This window comes from Thrips palmi, unplaced genomic scaffold, assembly GCF_012932325.1.
Source record: "Thrips palmi isolate BJ-2018 unplaced genomic scaffold, TpBJ-2018v1 HiC_scaffold_2, whole genome shotgun sequence".
Taxonomy (NCBI): Eukaryota; Metazoa; Arthropoda; class Insecta; order Thysanoptera; family Thripidae; genus Thrips; species Thrips palmi.
In genome coordinates, this window is record NW_023144629.1 from 2992510 (window position 1) to 3011093 (window position 18584).

At 61.1% G+C, this 18584-nt stretch overlaps 1 protein-coding gene across 1 annotated transcript in view; it reads right to left on the reverse strand.

Annotated features, from left to right (window-relative positions):
- Positions 1-17347, reverse strand: part of LOC117646711 (neuromodulin) — a 50283-nt gene extending 32936 nt beyond the window's left edge. The window contains exon 1 of the mRNA XM_034387841.1: positions 17198-17347. Within this exon, the coding sequence (XP_034243732.1) occupies positions 17198-17324 (127 nt within the window). The 5' untranslated portion in view covers positions 17325-17347. The remainder of the gene's footprint in view (positions 1-17197) is intronic.
- Between the last annotated feature and the right edge of the window lie 1237 nt (positions 17348-18584).

An 18584-nucleotide genomic window follows, 5' to 3' on the forward strand; every position in this document is an offset into this window, starting at 1 on the left:
TTCCGGTGGCGACAATTTTAAAGCCCCCACCTGGATTCCGTGCGTGCCGTGCGCGTGCCTGTCCGTTCAGCGAAGATTTCGACGAGATATGCAAAAACTTGTGATAAAATTCCAGTGACATCCAATTTTGTTTTCAGTGAGCCCACAGTGACGTGCGGGTAGAGGCCAATCAGAGGCGACCCGGCACACCTGTCCCCGCGCCTGGCCCTTCACACGGCGCTGGCGTGTCAGCGTCGAGAGTCGCTTTCGACGCCTGTCTCTCTTGGGGCCTCGCCTATAGGTGCGAGAGAGGCACAGCGACGAAAACGACTCTCGGAATCAGCCCACTTCCAGATAGCCAGCCAGACCGCCACAGCCAGCCGCGCTAGTTAGGGCTCGAGGGGCTCGAGTCTGTCATATTCCGTTATCCGTCTCACCAAGGAGGGACTATGCTGCGGTGCTTGGCCGATGAAATAGTTCTGACACCGATTGCCAAAAGTTTGTCCGCTACCTGACTGTCTGTAGACGTTTGCTCCTTATCGACATTTTCTGCTCACCGACTGCCGAATTGTCACTAAAATAAAATCCAGTAACCAAAGATTTAAAAAAAAAATTCCGGGCACTTTAAAAGGCTCATCTCGTAAAATCATGATTATTTTTACACTTTTTTCGCAATGTAGGAATAACCATGACGCACGCAAGGGGTCGAAATAAAAACGAACGTGTTTGCTATTACTCTGCCGCGCGCCGTGGTGGAACCACATTTCAACCCCACTAGTCCGACTCTCTCTCTCTCTCTCCCCTCGCCCCTCGGGCGCTCCCGAACTCGCATCGGCTTTGTGCACCGCGGCGTGGCGAACCGAGTGGGGATACTCCAAATAATCACTCTGCCCGTCGTTCCCTCAAAGTAATGTGAGTGTGTGTGCGTCGGTGTGTGTGTGTGTGTGTGTGTGTGTGTGTCCGCGCCTTTTCCTATGAACTGGCCGGGCCCGCCCACCGCGACCCGACCCTGCCCCACATTGGGAAGGACTTCGCCGCCAAGCAACCGACCGGCCAGGCTTGTCGTTAATGTGTCATCTGCTAAAAACCCAGACGCAGAGCCTGGCACATTTTGCGAGTAACAGACCAAGCTGTGATACGGTTAACCTAAGAAGAAGTTTTGCGTACGCGTGACATCAAGTTTGTCAACGTGTAAAGGTGGATGGTCGGACAGCAGACCGATCGGTCTGTGCACAGACCGAACCAGAGTCCCCGCTGTGCGTGTGTGAGCTGTTTGCGGGCGCAACGTCCGTCTGTGTGCGTGTGAATGAATGTGTGTGTGCGTGTTGTGTGTGTGTTTACGTGTTTGTTTTTTGCTGCGGCCGTGTTGCGTCAGCGCAGCGGCGGCGCGACTTTGACCGAATGATGTGCCCGTTCCGTCTTGCCTGCTCCAGGACTCGGGGACCGCGCGGGCCGCGCCAGACCGGGCCAGACCCACCGCGCCGCGCGCCATTGCTAGGCGAACTTCTTTGCACGCCTCGTCGGGTCGAGGTCGCGGCGGGGTGGGGCGGGGCGGGGCGGGGCGGGGCGGGGCGGGGCCCGGGGCACCAGGCGCGGCGCGGTCGGCCCGGCCCCTAACGCCACGTTATGGGTACACAGTGCACCTGCACAAGGACTCGACTCTCTCTCTCTCTCTCTCTCTCTCTCTCTCTCTCTCTCTCTCTCTCTCCCCTCATCGAAAAAACTGGAGGTGACCTGGCGCCTAAACCCATGTAGCCAAAGTTATTTTTATTCTTTTAAAAATTCAAAACTAACTTTCCTTTATTTATTTTTCGTTGTCCCCCCACCCCCCACCGCTGTGCCTCTCCAAAGAAGTGCACAGTCAGGATTGGACTTCCTGGAGGAAGTCTAATGAACACCTGCTGGGGAACTAACTAATTTGTTAAACTCGTCGTTCAACTCGTAAATTAGGACCGAGCCTTGTGCCGTGCCATGCCTTGCCGTGCCGTGCCCTGTCGAGCCCTACTGGGTATACCAGGAAAACACGCTTTTCCATTCGATAGCCAAAGTGAAACAACAGTCCCGCGTCAGCCCTGTGGGAGCGCTCTCTTGTATCTGTTCTCTCTCGCTCTCTCTCTCCTCTTTCATACCACACAGCCTGGATGGATGGAAACTAGGTCGCTGTCGCTGCACCTGCGATGAGGGTACGTATAGTTTGAAACGCAAATCCCTTCAAAACTACTAGTTTCCCGCGTCGATTTCTGGCAGTGGCGAGGCGAGGCGGGCAAGCCGATCGGGCCGGACCGGTCCGCTGCACTGCGAGTCCGCGCCCGTCCGCGCCACCCTCGTCCACGACTGTCAGGGTCCTAAATGTGTGGGAGGGGAAGGGAGGGGGGGTGCTTGGAGTGCCGCCGCAAAGATTTGCGTCTGTCGGGGCAGTCGGGGTCCGGCCCTTGGTCTGGGCGACCCGGCTCTCTCTCTCTCTCGGTCTGGCCTTAGTGCCTGGACGGGGTCGACGAGCGATACCCTTGAGCCGGCCGGGCATCACGAGGGCCGCAAGGGCCGCGCCAAGGACGCGACTCTGAAAGGGCGAGGACGGCGAGGACTGCGTGGGCGTGGGCGTGTACCTTCCAAAAGGTACACTCCGGCCAAAGTTCACTCTAGTTAAAGTCGACAAACTTTTGAAATCTGACAGTTTTTCCCCCTTTTTTTTCTTCCACGTCAGTTTTTTTTCTTTGCTGCGGAGAGAGTGAACTGTGCGCAGTCCACTCACTGCACTCTATCCTCGAGGCCCGAGGCGGTGCGCGACGCTCGTACTTGCAAGTACACCCTGGGGCCGCCGGGCCGCCGCCTTCCCCTCCGCGAAGAAGAGGGAACTTCTTTGGAGTTGTCTGTGGGCATACAAGGGCGTATAGGGTCCATCGGTTTCAATCGACCAAGGACAGATCCAACACCTCCGGTGGGGGTTGGCACGGCGTGACCGGGGCATGGCCCAGCGGACGGGCGCTGGCTAAACTGTTTGGACACATATCGCCCGGCAAAAGAGTCCTAGGGGACGCCAAGGCACGGGGCCGTACAAAGGGGGAGAGAGAGAGAGAGAGAGAGAGAGAGAGAGAGAGAGAGAGAGAGAGAGAGAGAGAGAGAGAGAGAGAGAGAGAGAGGCTGGGGCAGCACGGGAGTTCCCAGGGACCCTGCCCTGGCTGTCGACCTGTCCAGCGATCCAATAACACGCCTGCCCTCTCCGCGTTCGCTAAGTCACCTCCAGAGGGCAGTGACGCCGGTACCATTCCAAATTCACGCTTCACACGATTAACAACAAAAAAATGTCAACGTGAAAAGAAAAATTAAAGAGTTGGGGATGCACGGCGTGCGTGGCGCGTCACGCAACGGACTTAACGCGGCACCGCGTCGAAAAAAAAAAATGCAAATAGCGTTAATAAAACAGAACGCGCTGATGTACGCGCTATTGGCAGAACGTTATTGCTTTCGTCTTATTGGCAGTCGGGGACCGCAACATGTGTGCCGGGCAGCCCTGCCAGTGCCCTGCCACCGCCCTGCCAGCCAGCGGTAATGAAAACGAAAAATGTTATCTGAGGAATTAATGTTATCATTGCCGCCCCCGCGTGCGTCGGTGTGCGTCTACGTTGTGTGTGTGTGTGTGTGTGTGTGTGTGTGCGTGTGTGTCAGTGCGCTGGACCCCCGATGAAAGTCTAGTGTTGGCGACCCTGGTTCCGGCCGCTGTCCATATATATTTCCCGTTGCGAATCAAGAGCGAGGCCAGAGAGTGGAGGAGCGAGCCGAGCACTGAGCAGTGGAGAGCAGTGTGGGAGCAGAGCAGGGGGGGAGAGAGAGAGGCCTCTGTTGACAAAGTGGGGTTTCACAAGGGGCCGGAGCTGCGCCAAGCCAAGCCCCGCCAACGCCGGGCTGGGCCTGCCGGAAAGCGAAGATAGTTCGCCATCCCCGGAGCCGCGGCCCCCACGGAGCCGGGCCGGAGCCGGGCCGGAGCCAGGCCGGAGCCCGCCGAAGGACGGCACAGGCAGCCCAGATAGCCCGTTACCCTTATCGCCATGGTAAGGACACGGACAATGCGCCCAGCGGGCCCTCCCCCTCCGCCGCCCCGCACCGCATTTAATTTCGCTTCTTCATTATTTCTCCCCCCTTTTCATCTTTTTATTATCATTCCTTTCGCTTTATTTTGGCCGGTGTGTGGCTCGGCGTGCTGGGCTTGCTGGGCTTGGCCCGCGGTGGGGTCAGAAGGCCCATTATGCGAGTACGCGCGGGGCTGCCTCTCATATATGTGCACATTCACAGACGCTCATCCCCCCTCCACACACACACACACACACACGTGTCTAGGACCCCGACCCCTTAAACCCGCCAAAGAAACTCGAGCACTGCACTTAACGTTACATCACACCTCTCTATGGCTCCTCGCTTCCACTTTCCCCCACGTTGCCGTTTTTTCGCCACTTTGCGCGTCGTTTATTATAAACTGTTTCCGGGGCGCGAGAACGCAAAGCGCGTGCTTCCATATTTTTTTTCTGTCATTACCTTTCTTTTTTTTTACGGCGCACTGCGAGTTTATTACCACCAGTGATAGGGAAGGCAGCGGGGGGGGGGGGGGGGGGGGAACCGCTACAATAACCACGATCACAAGACGACAGTAACTTTCATCGGCCCACGCGCGCCCAGTATAGGCAAACTTCCAACAAGTGGGTGTACTGCCCCCCCTCTCTCTCTCTCTCTCTCTCTCTCTCTCTCTCTCTCTCTCTCATCCCCTTCTTTCCCTCTTCCTCTCTGCCACGCGCGTTTGCCTCGCGTGCGTTACCCGCGGCGCAGCTTTCGTCGTTATCAATTAACCACGGTCACACCTGCCACGAGCATCGCCCAACAGGAAAACTACCGACAACAAACAACGACAACAACAACAACAACACAACAACAACAAGAGGGCGGCGAAGCGCGCGCGGTGATTGGCAGCCCATCTTGATTCCGGCCGTCGCCGCCAGATGACACGCCCGCACACAGAATGGAGCGGAACGGCGCGGCGTTTTCGTCGCTCTGTCTCTCTCGCACTCCCACGACGTGATACACGCACCAGCCATGAGTGCGAGAGAGAGAGAGACAGAGAGCAAAACGCGCAATCGCTCACGGTGGTGCGGTAGGGAAGGCAGGGTTGCCAACCGACCGGCGGCAAGCGGCGGGAGGTCGAGGAGGTGGATGATTCGGCCTTTGTTCCTTTTCTGCTCTCTTTTTTTTTTCTCTCCTGGCTGCACGCGGTGTTGCGGTATCTTTGTCGGCGAATTTCACGTGCCGTTGGGCCTCCCGCAGTTGATACACCAGTTTTTCTTTACTTTTCGCCGCATCTTCTTCTTCTGCTTCTTCTTCTTCTTCTTTTTCTTCTGCTTCTGCTTCTTCTTCTTCTTCTTCTTCTTCTTCTTCTTCTTCTTCTTCTTCTTCTTCTTCTTCTTCTTCTTCTTCTTCTTCTTCTTCTTCTTCTTCTTCTTCTTCTTCTTCTTCTTCTTCTTCTTCTTCTCCTTCTTCTCCTCCGTCACTTCTCCTCTCTTCCGCCCACTATCGTGCCCAATCTCTATCATCGCGTCCGCTTCCGGCCCCCCCACGACGAGGCCCAGAGGCCCAACCAGAGGTCCCCAGGGGCGGGGAAAGAGGAGAGGGGAGGGGGGCGAGACAGAGGGGAGGCGCGCACAGACAACTTTGGCCCACATTTTTTGAATGGCTGTTTTGTCACCGCCGTCGTGGAGAGACGGCCGGACGCGGCGCCCCCGCACTGGCAGTACACTGGCAGTCCTGCGCGCGCGACGCGGACGCGACGCGGACGCGACGCCCGACGGCGCAGCTGTCAGACTTTGGGGGCGGAACGCCGTGGAACGCCGCGCACTTTTGGGACAGACTGTCGTACTTTTGGGTGCGTCCGACGACACGGGGCCAATTTGGCGGGGCAATGGGGCGACTGGAACTGCCACACTGTAGGCAGGCTGATTCCAAGAGTCGTGTTCGTCGCTCTGTCTCTCTCGCACCTACGGGGCGCCCCATGAGAGCGAGAGAGACAGAGCGACGAAAACGACTCTCTGAATCAGTCAGGCACCACTCCAGTGGAAGCAGGTCCAGGTCTACGCCGCTGGCGGGTGAGCCTTGTGTATTCTCCTAGCGTTGCCTCCCCCCCCTCCCCCCTTCCCCGGAGAAACCCGCACCGCGCGCGCAAACCACCAACAGGTCAGAACGTAATGAAACATTCCGGCTATGCGTGCGTGCGGCTACCGCCAGGACGATTCCGAACACGGCGTCGCTCTGTCACAGTCACGGCGCGACCCGCAGCGGTGCGAGAGAGACAGAAGCACTCTTCGGAATGAGCCCGCGGGCGGAGGCGGAACCACCGACCGCAAAGGTGTCCCCCGAAAGGCAACTGTCTGCCCGTCCGTGACGCCCCGTCCCGCCCGTCCGGCCCATCCGCCTCGGACGGCACAAGCCGCACAAGCGCCCAAAGCGATCCATACAGGCCTGTTTAGCGACTCTGGAGCTCAAAACGCGTCTAGAGGTTTGGCCGCCTCCACCGGTCTTCTGGCCCACTGTGCGGCGTGGCGGCCAGGACGTGATGATAAGCCGCGAGGTGATCCCCGCTTTAACGGGGCCTGCCTGCCTGCCTGCCTCCGCCCGGGTTCGCCGGGGGCCGCGAGAACAAGGCCTGCGTAATGGGTTGCGGGTTGGGGCACGGGGGCAGGGGGGGGGGGGCTTCAGATGACAGGGGCGCTTCGCCACACTCCGTGAGGCCCGCGGCACGGCCAAGCTCGGGCAAGCGCACCGCGCCGCACCGCGCTTTCAGCGGCCACCGCCGCCGCGTTCGTGCGCTGAGGAAAAATCACTTTTCGCAAAGTTCCGCCGCCGCCGCGCGCGTGGGTCGGTCGGGTCGGCTCGAACGGCGCGCGCCAACGCCTCGCCTCGCCTAACGCCGCGCCTGTTTGGCTTGGGAAATTATTCGCGCAATTTATACCAGGCTATACACACACACACACACACACTCACACACACACACTGTCTGTCTGTATGTGTCCCCCTCGGCACCAGCCCCTCGGCCCGTCAGGTGCGCGCCGTGTGTCTCGGCGTGCCCCGCGGAGCCCTGAGCCCTTTCTGCAGGGCCCTCGGCCGAGGCGGCCCGGGGCAAGCGGGGCGAAGGGCTGCTGCTGCGGCCCAGGGCCGGCCCAGGGGTGGGGGGGGTGGGGGGGGGGGGGGGGGGCGAGGCGCTACAGCGCGCTATACGGCCAGCGTTAGCTGCCTCCTCGGGCGGGCCGCTACGCTACGCCGCCGGGCCGCAGGACGGCCCATGGGCCACCAGGGAAGCCCCGCGCAGCACCGCCGGCCAGACCGAGCTGGCGGCCAGTGGAAGTTCCGGCAAACATTATCCGGGCGGTGCGGGGAGGGGGGACGCCCCCTGTGGGCCGTAAGAAAGTACCTTCCGTACTGCTTGCAGGCTGCAGCGCGCGGCCCGGACCCAGGCCCTTCGAGGGCTGCCCCGCAGGCCGAGAGTCGTCGCTCTGTCTCTCTCGCACTCATGGGGCGCCCCGTAGGTGCGAGAGAGACGGAGAAGACGACTCTCGGGATGAGCCTGCTGCCCTCGGACGAGGCGGCCAGGGCGGCCCCGTGCTGCCGCGGCTGCGTGCCGAGGCGCCGCTGCGCTCCATGCAGTGCAGGGCCCCGGCCAGCACAGCGGCCGCGGCACGCCGGCGGACCAACGGACCGACGGCACGCCGGGAATGCGCAATGGGGCCGTCAAGAAAGCACGTCGGCACGTTTTGAGGCGCACGTCCAAGAAAGATGGCGCACCGCTTCCTCCGCGCCGCGTCGGTCCCTCCCCTCCCGCCTGCCTGCCTGCCTGCCTGCGAAATGATGATTGCCCCGGCCCGGACCGAGCAGCCAACCGCCACACGCGGCCAGCCAGCCAGCAGACTGATTCCGAGAGTCGTTTCCGTCGCTCTGTGTCTCTCGCACCTAAACGTGACGCCACATGGGTGTGAGAAAGACACAGCGACGAAAACGACTCTCGTAATCAGTCTACAGCAAGACGGCGCAGGGAGGTCAGGCCGCGGTTGGAGAGCGCGCCGTCCTCGAGTCCCTCACCGCCAAAAAAAAAAAAGCGCCGTAAAAAATTTGCCCGATGACGACAGCGCGCGAGGCGCGATGCCGCCGCGCCATGCCAACAAGTCGTCGCTCTAGTCACTTTGCCTTTCTTCACGCAACAAAAGGGGCCAAAAAAAGGGAGAGAAGAAAGTCGGCCGCGACGACTGCGACTCTGGCTCGTGTTCAAAACGCGGCGGCGGCGACGACGGCCAGTAACCCGACACTCGCATTCATCTCAGTGTAGTTCGGCGCTCGCGGCGCGCACCGCGAACACGGTACAGTGCGAGCAGAAACTGCAGACGCGGCGGCCTACTGGTCGCGGAACGAGGAACGAACACCAAGGAAAGGAAGGGGCGGCGCGCTGCGCGCTGCGTCGCCGTGGTGCACTCACCGGCACGGCGTCTAGTCCTAGAGGGCCTCGCTGCGGCGCTGCGGCGCTGCGGGGCTGCGGGGGGTCTTGGACGCGTGGAGGGTGCGGAGGGCGCGGGGGCGACGGCACGGCACTGGTCGACCTGACTGCTCCACGGCGTGGCGCCTACTGAGTCGCGCGCGGCATCGCGGCCCTGTGGGCCCCGCCGCCCCCACCGCCGCCGGCATGGTGGCCCACCCCCTCGCTGGCCGCCACAGCCCGCCAGCGCACGGCGCGGCCCTGGGATGCGGTACCGCGGGAAGGAGTCGTCCCCCGAACCTTCGCACCCCCAGCGCCCGGCGTCGGCGCGTGCCTGCCTGGCCTGCCTCTGGCCAGCCCCCGGCCTGCCCTGCAGTGCAAAACCACCCCCACCGCGCCCCGCGCCCGCCCCGCCAAGGACCCTACCGGCCCCGCGCCCTGGCCTCTTAATACCGTACATGCAACTTTGACTTTGGCAAAGTCATCGCCGAGCTCCGAGCCGCCGGGCAGACAGACAGGCCGTCCGGGACTATGGCGGGTCGGATGACTCCGCTGTCATCGAGGCCGCCGTCGACGCTGCCTTCGAGAACGCCGTCGAGGATGTCGAGACCGCCGTTGGGGTCGCCGTCGAGGACACCGTCTAGGTTCCCGTCGAGGCCTGGGTCGAGGTCGCCGTCGAGGCCGCCGCGCCGTTCTTTATTTATTCCACGAGGCAGCCAGGCAGCGGCAAGGCAGCCGACAGATAAAGAAACTTACGGCCGGGACGACAGTCGCGCCAATTGGCTACGTTACGGGCCACATCTCTGCACCGCGCCGCGGCGGGGAGGGGAGGGGTCACCATATAGGACACGTCGCGGTCCACCTAGTCGCCGAGGGAAGCAGGCACGAAAATACAGGAACCCGAAGTGCTCGTAAAATGCAAGTGAATGCCTGCCTCAAAGTGCAGTAAAGTGCATGGAAATCAATGCAATGCACTGAAATGACCAAAATGCACCGAAGTGCGAGCCAATTCCCTCTACACCGTAACCTCTTCACCACCACACCCTTTTCATCAAAAGGCTTTGCACCCTCCGCATCTAGGCCAAGGCCAAGCCAAGGCCAAGGCAAGTCCAGGGCGAGGCCTGGGTCCTGAAGTAAGGATTATCAGTGCGCCGGGCAGGAAAGAACCGCGTTCGCTCCTCATAAAGAGGATTATTGTTCTCAAGGGCGCTTATTTCCTGGACCGAACCAGGCCGCACAGAAACTCGTTATTGCCTCTGATACACCGACAGGCAGACAGACAGACAGACAGACAGACAGACAGACGGGCGAGCGGACGGGCCGACTCGTCTCCTCGGCCCTGTCCTGACAGGCCGGATGATGGACTGGAGAACCCGCGCCAATCAATAACAAGATGGTTGCGGCGGACGCGCCGGGCGAGGACGGCCATGCTAATGGAATCCACCCTGCCTGCCGCGGCCCGCCGGCCAAACAAACTCCAAAGAAGCGAAATTAAATTTTTAAAACGGGGAAAGGGGAGAGGTCTGGCTTTGCCGCGCGAGCTTTGCCGCGACCGAGGTTTCACCTGGTGAACCTCTCGCTGCAGCCCCCGGCACTCCCCGGGGCAGCAACAAGGTCAGTACCAGGCCAGTAGAGTGTCAGCACAGTGTCAGCACCAAGGTCAGCACAGTCGTCACAGTCCGGCAGCACAGCGGGTCAGTCGGTCCGGCCAAGCCGTTGCGTTCCGCAACCTGGCCAGGTATTATAGTCCAGTCACGGGCGGGCCTGGACGGGCCGGGGCGGGCCGGCCGGGGGCTGCACTGGTAAATACGCGCACAATGTGGCCGACCTGAACGATGGAATATTAAATGGGACACGCTGACGGGCACAAGTATGAATGGCGCGGCAGAATGGAAGTCGGGGGCGGAGGACGCGCGGGGGAGGCGGGGCAGTGTATCAGGGCGCACAGTCGCACAGTCAGGCCAGTCAGACGTATCAAAACGCGGCGCGGCGGATTGAGACGTCTCGCGCTTCGCCCCGCCTCGTCGGGAGGGCTGCCGCTAGAGCGGCTACACTGAGAATCCAAACGCAGCTAAAGAGTACTCGAAACGACCATGTGACCCCACCAATGGATTCCTCGTTCGGAGAGCAATCCATTGGTGGGGTCACACGTTCGGTTCCAGTCTCATTTAGCGGCTCTGGAGCTCAAAACGCGTTCGGGATTTATACCGTCTCCATCGGTCTTCTGGCCCACTGTGCCCCGCCCCCGCCGCTGCCATTGCCGTCGTCGTCTTTCGTCCACCTCTAGCACAACCCCGCTGCTACGCTGCTTCGTCTACGGGGTACTTTGTCGCCAGAGTTGAGCTCGCCTTGCGTGGCGTGGCGTGGCGTGGCCCGGTCTGGCCCCGAGGCAGGCAATCGGGACGATGGGGCTGGATGGCTGGATGGCTGGATGGGGCCGCTGTTTGGCACGGGCCGAAGGACGACGTCGTCTCGGGCCGGCCCGGGCCGCCCTGGGCCTCCACGCCACTGTACGGCACGGGCCGGCACGGGCAGCAGGAGCCAAGGCGACTGTTTATCTTGGATCCGGGCGAGTTATCTCTGGCAGCAGAAGGTGTAGCGCGCGCCGCACGTGCCTCCACTACAAGCAGGCCGTGTCCCCGCACCACCGCCAGCACCACCAATACCAGCAGCAGCAGCCTCCCTCCGACGGGAAAAAGATTGACTCCTCTATTCGATGCAAACAGCGGCAATAAAGCCCTAATGACCAGGGCCGCCAGGCTGGGAGCGGGCGGAGGGGAGGGGGCAGGGAAGGGCGATGAGGGACGAGGCTGGAGGGGAGGGGAAGGGGGAGGGGGTGGGTAGCCCGGCGCCACTGGCAGGGGGCTGCACCGCGGCCACACGTCATGTATACGACGGCCCGGGATTTTCGCTGTGCCAAAAGGAGCACGGATGTCGGGCGAGAGGGGGCGGGGGAAAGGGTGGGGGGAGGTCGGGGGTGTTCGCAGGGGTGAACCGTGGAATTCGCGGCATAGCAACCCGCCGTGGGCCAAAGCCAGAGGCGGGCCAAGCCCAGGCCAAGCCCAGGCCAAGCCCAGGCCAAGCCCGCCAGAGGGGTCGAAGGGCTTGGCCCTGACGTCCTCTTGTCTATCCGCGTCTATCCGCGCCGCCATCCCCGCCCTCGCCGTCCTCCGCGCTCTATCCTCGCGCCACGCGCGTGCTAGCCTTTATCTATCCTCCTCCATCTATCCATCCATCCCTATCCCCCAGCCGCCCTATCAGCCGCGCGGAAACGAGAGCGAACATTAATCAAACACGGCGACACACAGAGAGTCAAATCCCGGCGATCCGAAAAATCCGCACCGCAACCCGTCATCCCCACCCCGCTAGTCGCCGCTAGTCCGATCTATAGCACCACTACGCTGGTCAAACTGGTTCCCGATAGCGGAGCGGCCAGCGCTTGTCGGCGCTCTAATTACTTCCGTTGTGATACACGCACACTGGAAACGCCCCTTGTTATTGTTGTCGTCGTCGTCGTCCTCGTTGTTGTTGTTGTTGGCGGTGGTCGCTGTAAAACAAGCTGATGCACAGCGGGGCCCGTAAATCCGGGCCTTAGGCCGTCCAAGTGCCATCCCATGTCGAGTTATATTGAGCTGTAAAAGCAAAAAGAGAAAGGGAAAAAGATCGAGCGCGCGTCGAGCGAGAGCGAGCCAGACGGGCCACTCGGGGTGCATGACGTCGCTGTGCGTCAGCAAGCGCGGATCCAGGAGGGGAGGGGGGGGGTCAACTTCCCCCTCCCCCTTTTGTGACCCCAGACAGCCACCTGGAAGTGGGCGAAAAGCAACACTTTTCCCAAAAGGGGCTATTGTTGCCGGCTCTGGATCCGCCCCGGCGCGCCGCAGACTGATTCCGAGCGTCGCCTTCGTCGCCCTGTCTCTCTCGCACCGTCAGGGACGCGCCTTGAGTGCGAGAGAGACAGGGCGACGAAGACGAGGCCGGGAATCTGGCGGCGGCAGAGGCACTCCGTGTCGCCGACCGGATGCTCGCCAGCGACCCCGGCGACGTGGACGTGACGGGGGTCTCCAGGGCGGGCAGGTGCTTCCGAGCCGGGGGAGAGAGAGAGAGAGAGAGAGAGAGAGAGAGAGAGAGAGAGAGAGAGAGAGAGAGAGAGAGAGAGAGAGCGAGCTGTTTCACTGAAGAGGCGGGGCGCGCGGCTCAAGGTTGAAGTCTTCCCCCACACTGTGGGTCGACACTGTCCGCGGGGCAAGATTTATCTGCCTCCGCCGTGACGCTGTCGAAGGGGCCGTCGAGACTCTCCCAAAATGTTTCTATCGGCGCGACGCGCGGGGGCAGTGAGCCAGCACTTTTGCCCGGGCAATATTCCCGTGGGGCGAGCCGCGCGTGTCCGGGGAAAGACGGCGACGATTTTCATTAAATTATACGCCAAACTGATTTATAACTGATGCGAGGAGCGAAACGCGTTTCTGTTATGGCTTTCAAAGCAGACGGCAGCAGCGGCCGGACGGACTGTGGACCGGTTCCGAGAGCCGTCGCTCTGTCTCTGTCACACCTACACGGGCCGCCCCATGAGTGCGAGAGAGACAGAGCGACGAAAACAACTCTCGGAATCAGTCTGCGGACCCCGTCGCTCGCTTTGAAACAAAATGAACGCCCCGTGCCGCGTCGTCGGTGCCGCCACTGCTATTTTCGTCCATCTTTTGAAACTTTCGGTCAAGCGGCAAGCAGCACTGCACTCGTGTTTCGCCCCCGGTCGCTCCGAGACTCTTTTTAACGAGTTCTCCAACGAACGGGTCGACTCATCGAATCTTTTTTTTCTTCTTCCCTCTCCAACATCATCCAATATAACGTGCCCCATGTTTACCCTTTTCTTCCCCCGTTTTTTTCTCCTCCGCCGCTGGGCCGAGATTCGCCCTCCTCGCGGCTGCGGGAACGCGCGCGTAATATTGTTATTATTTAAAAAGGCTACAAAGTTTACCCTTATCTCCTCGCCGGCACAGATTCCACCTCGCCGGAAGAAGAATCCAGCAACAACAACAACAGCAGCAAAGTCATTTAAAGCCGCGAGTGGCTACACTGGGCTGCACAAGCACGCAAGGCACGCACAGTGGGCCAGAAGACCTGCGGAGGCGGACAAAACTCTGGACGCGTTTTGAGCTCCAGAGTCGCTAAGCAGGGCTCGAACCGAACGTGTGACCCCACCAATGGATTCCTCGTTCGGAGAGCGTTCCATTGGGGGGTCACACGCTCGGTTTGAGTCCCATTTAGCGACTCTGGAGCTCAAAACGCGTCTGGAGTTTTGTCCGCCTCCTCCGGTCTTCTGGCCTACTGTGGCGCGGCCAAGGCGTAGGCGATGCTCCAGCATTGCCGCCCTCCCGTGTTCCGTCCCCCAAAGCGTCCCGACCTGTCCGGAGAAAAAAGGCGGAACTGGCGCGGAGGCGCTGCGCCGTTGGGGCCCTCTTCCCCTGACTTGTTGTTGTTGTTGCTGCTGGCGCCGCTGCCGTTGTTGTTGTTGCTGTATCTACGCTGCGCAATGAATAAGTAACCTGCCGGCAAAGTGGCGCACTGCGGAAGGAACCTGTTCCCAGCCACGCGCTTTCGGCGGGGCCCGAAATAAAAGAGGCAAAATCGGAGGGGTGAGAGAGAGAGAGAGAGAGAGAGAGAGAGAGAGAGAGAGAGAGAGAGAGAGAGAGAGAGAGAGAGAGAGAGAGAGAGAGAGAGAGAGAGAGAGAGCAAAAAGTGCGGCGAGGAATGGCACCCGAAACGAACGACGTGCAGCGGCCCGGCCAGGCCCGGCCGGTCGAGGAGGGAAAACTAAACGATCTCCGGGGCGAGACGGCGCGTGGGAACGCGGCCGCGGCTCGCGACAGGCTTGCCCCCGGGCTCCCTCCGAGAGTCGCTCTGTCTCTCTCGCACTCATGGGGCGTGCCGCGATTGGTGCGAGAGAGACAGAGCGACGGCTCTCGGAAGCGGCCTGCTGTTTTTGCAGTGCGCCAATTAAGCCGTTGCGGTTGCCGCCCCCTGGACAAATGGGACGCCAGCCTCGGTTCGTCGCGCTGTCTCTCTCGCACCCCCGCGGGACGCCCCGCGAGTGCGAGAGAGACAGAGCGACGAAAGCGGAATCAGTCTGCAAGCTCCGGCCGCCCCGGCCCGGTCCACGCATGGAAATCCAAACCGATGCCCGCCGGGCCGCGACGCGCTGTCCCTGCCGGAATGGCGCTCGGGGGAATGATTCTGTCGACGGCCTCCCCGGGACTCCACATCGGCGACCTGGACGGACGGGTGGCGGTCGTCCGCGCCGCAGCGCGCCACCTGGCGGTGCTGCCGCCAAGGGTGCGGGACCGCCGCGACGTCGGGGGTCGCGGCCCGGCGTCGCTACGCCGCGCCGCCGCCAGAGGCCGCCAGCGCTCTCGCAGGCCGGCAGGGGACCCGGAGCGCGGGGTATAGACACAGCCAGACTCATTCCGAGAGTCGTCGCTCTGTCTCTTTCGCACTCATGGGGCGTCCCGTGTGGGTGCGAGAGAGACAGGGCGACGACAACGACTCTCGGAATCAGTCTGCTGGCCGGCCCCGGACTGCTCTGCTTTTTGACCCCCAGCCGAGAAGTACGCACTGACACGCACAAGCCCGGGCCGAACCGCGTGCACGAGAACGAACGTCAGCAGCCGGCGGCGGCGGCGGCGAGGCTGAAGCGCCTGTGAAGTCGAGGGTAGGCAACCCAACGCACCGCAGCGCACCGGGCGGCCTGCCTCGCCGGGCGTTTCGAAGCGGTGGCAGTGGCCGGCCACAGGGTGTCGCGGCACGCGCGAGGCTCGGACAAAGCCCGTCCCGGAAGACACGAAGGGCAGGCGCGCGAAGGTCAACGAACGCGAGGGCGAGGCCTTCGCCTAGGCCTCCTGCTGGTCAAGTATTTACGAGTGACTGCTCCTTTCTCAGGCAGCGCGGGGCGAGAGGCCTTGGGCGATGCCTTGGGCGGGGCGCGCGGAGCCACTCCAGCTCCACGACTGCTGCTACTTAATCCCTTCATAATTAACCGAAGAGGCGCCCCTTGCCCCTTTCGCGAGCCCCAAGCCCTTTTCCTCTTTCCCACTCAAATCTGATTCGATTACCACAGAACCGCACCCACTGAAAAACCAAACGTGGTCTAGACCGCACCAACTGGTGTGGTCAAATGGATGCCATTTTGACCACACCTGTTGGTGTGGTCTAGACCACGTTTGGTGCGTTTGGTGGTCTAGACCGCACCAAACGTGGCCAAACGTGGTCTAGACCGCACCATACGTGGCCAAACGTGGTCTAGACCACACCAACTGATGTGGTCAAAATGGCATCCATCTGACCACACCAGTGGTGCGGTCTGGACCACGTTTGGTTTTTCAGTGCCGCCACCAAAAAAAGGCAGGGAGAGAGGGTAAACGCCGCCGCCGCCGCCGCCGGCGATTTAAAAGAGAGAAATGGAAAAAAAGTGGAGGACAAAGTAGTATAGTCCGATTACCATGTATTTGGTGGGAGTCGGGCCGGAGTTGGTATGGCACTGCAGCCCGCTTCGCTTAGCATATCGCGGGCCGCGTGGCGGCGTGGCGGCGGGTCAGTGCCGCCTAAATGGAACGCCCCGTGAGTGCGAGAGAGACAGAGCGACGAAAGCGACACTCGGAATCAGTCTGCTGGCCGCGCTCCGTTCACCGAAAGGAAAGGAAAAACGATCCCCGTAGATAACTCGAACTCGACACGAGCGCCCTTGAAGTGGCCACTGACCTCTCAGGGGTCGCCCGGTCGGGGCTCGGCTCCGCTTGAAGGCGTGGCGCGGCGTGGCGCGGCGTGGCGCGGCGTGGGCCTCCACTCGTCGACGTCAGCGGAAACTTCAGCAACGCATCGAAAACCTCTATCGACCTTTCGGGACGGCTGTCACTGTCGCACTGTCACCGTCGCCACGCTTACCGCGGCACGCTGGCCGCGGCGATCAGCAGGCGCTTACACCGCTAAAAAAAAGTTCAAAAATAAAACAAATAAAAGAATATTTTTCTGGTGTTTGTTTTGTTTTGTGAGGTGCTTTAGCTTATGATGCCCACTTCCTAGAACTAAAATGACCGAGATGGCGTCCAGAGCGGCCAGCACACTCGAGGAAATGCGCGGACCGCGCCAATAACCCTTTGCTGCTGTTTGCAAACCCCCTCCCCTTTTCCCTTGCGAGCCTCCTTCCTTCGAGGTTCGCGTGTTGTAATGTTATTGACTATGCCGACCTGTCCCCCCACCCCTCCCTCCTCCCCCGCTCCGCTTCCCTGGAGCGCAAGTGTCAACTGTGCCCTCCCCGGCACTGCAAGGCTTGCCCGGCCCGAGCCGACTGCAAGGTTGTGACCGTGGCCCGCCCGCGAGCACCGACTGCCTGCCTGCCTGTCTGCTACTCCGTAAGGTGGACTATCACGGCGGCTTGAAAGTTAGCAGATAAGCCGGGGCTGCTCTTTCCTGGCCGGATTTTTGCGAGGCCCGACGCGAGGCTAGGGGGCTAGGGGCGAGGCCCGACGCGAGGCTAGACGGGGGTCGCTGAGTTGTGTGTCGGGGGTGGCGCGGCAGACTGCCGTGGCATGCTTGGCATTTGCACCTCGGCAGGCCGAGCCGGCCGTAAGCGGTGACACCCGTAAAGGTTCCTCGTAAACCAAAACAGTCGCGGACTCGAACTGCAAGACGCGAGACACGCTACACCGTCTGTTTTTGTGTGCTCACCGACGGCGTCCTCGTCGTCCTCCCCGTCCGGCACCTCGCGGACCTCCCGCGGCTTCTTGACGGCCGGCAGGTCCTTGCCGTTCTCGTCCACGGCCACGCCCTCCTTGGCGCCGCACCGGTCGCACATCCGGCTCGTCCGGCTCGCCGCGCTGGCCGTGCCGGAACCGGCTCCGGTGCCCGGCCGCTTCTCGTCGGCACCGTCCTCGGCGGCCACGGGGGCCACGGCTGCGGTGCTCGAGTTGCAGCCCATCACGCGCACCTGAAAAGAAGAACACTGACATTCGCAAGGGGGAAAAGATAACCTAAAAAATTGTACAATTAAAATTAAAATTTCAAAAAAAAATCTAATTCAACGAACGTTAATGAGAGCAGATGATCCATCGTGTTTCACAACTGCTGTGATAGCCGAGAGGTTAGAGACGTGGGATCGAGTTACCGCAGGCCGGCGTTCGAATACCAGCGTCACAAAAGTTTTTTCGACTTGCTATCCTAAGGGTGGTGGTTCGAGGCCATGAGAGCGGAGCCGTGTGCAACAGGCCCACATGCCGGAGGTTCGACTCCTAAAAAATATTTCCATTTAATTTTACTGCCTCACCCAGTGCGGTTCAAACCCGTAAACGTGACCCCACTCCGAGCATGGGACGTGGTGGTCCAGGGAGTAGAGGCGTCGGTTCTCAGTGCTAGGGTCGGCGGTTCGACTCCCCCAACTTCTTGCGAAATTTTGACCGGGTCGGTCGAGTCCTGTTGCGTCAAGAACCCACCTCACGCCGATCCCCTCATCATGGGCCGTGGTGGCCGAGAGCGTAAAGTCGTGTGATCCCGATGGCGGGGTCCGGGGATCGAATCCCATCATTTCATTACATTTTTCGACCGCCTTCCTCCCAGTGCAACTCAAACCCGTCGTCCAACACGCTGCCAGACGTACAAGCGTGATAGCGTAGTGGTCAGAGTCACATTCACCTGGCCACTCCGCTGTGGGTGTCTAAAAAGCAATCCGCTTCGGCGGGTTGGCCTCGGCACTGGAGCGATGGAGTATTTGATCCATCAATCCAGACCATCCGGTGTGTGGTTGCGGGTGGTGCCTCCTTGACTCGTCGAGGAGGCGATGATAAGTCCTTTGAAGCTGGCCTAAAACGCTGTATGTTCGGTACGGGAGCGCCGGACAGTGGGGGTACCATGGGGTACACAACCAACCCTACGAAAACAAAAAGCTCCCACCAAACCTCTTCTCTGTCTGAGTCTCTCTCTGTCTCTCTGTCGTCTCACTCTACGTCCCGCCCCTCAAAGAGCTTCGTACTGGGTGCTCTCACCCTACTGCCTGAGCTTTGGGGTCCTACTGGGTCCCCCGGCGAACGCTTGGGTCGCTGACGGGATTAACCCCAGGTAC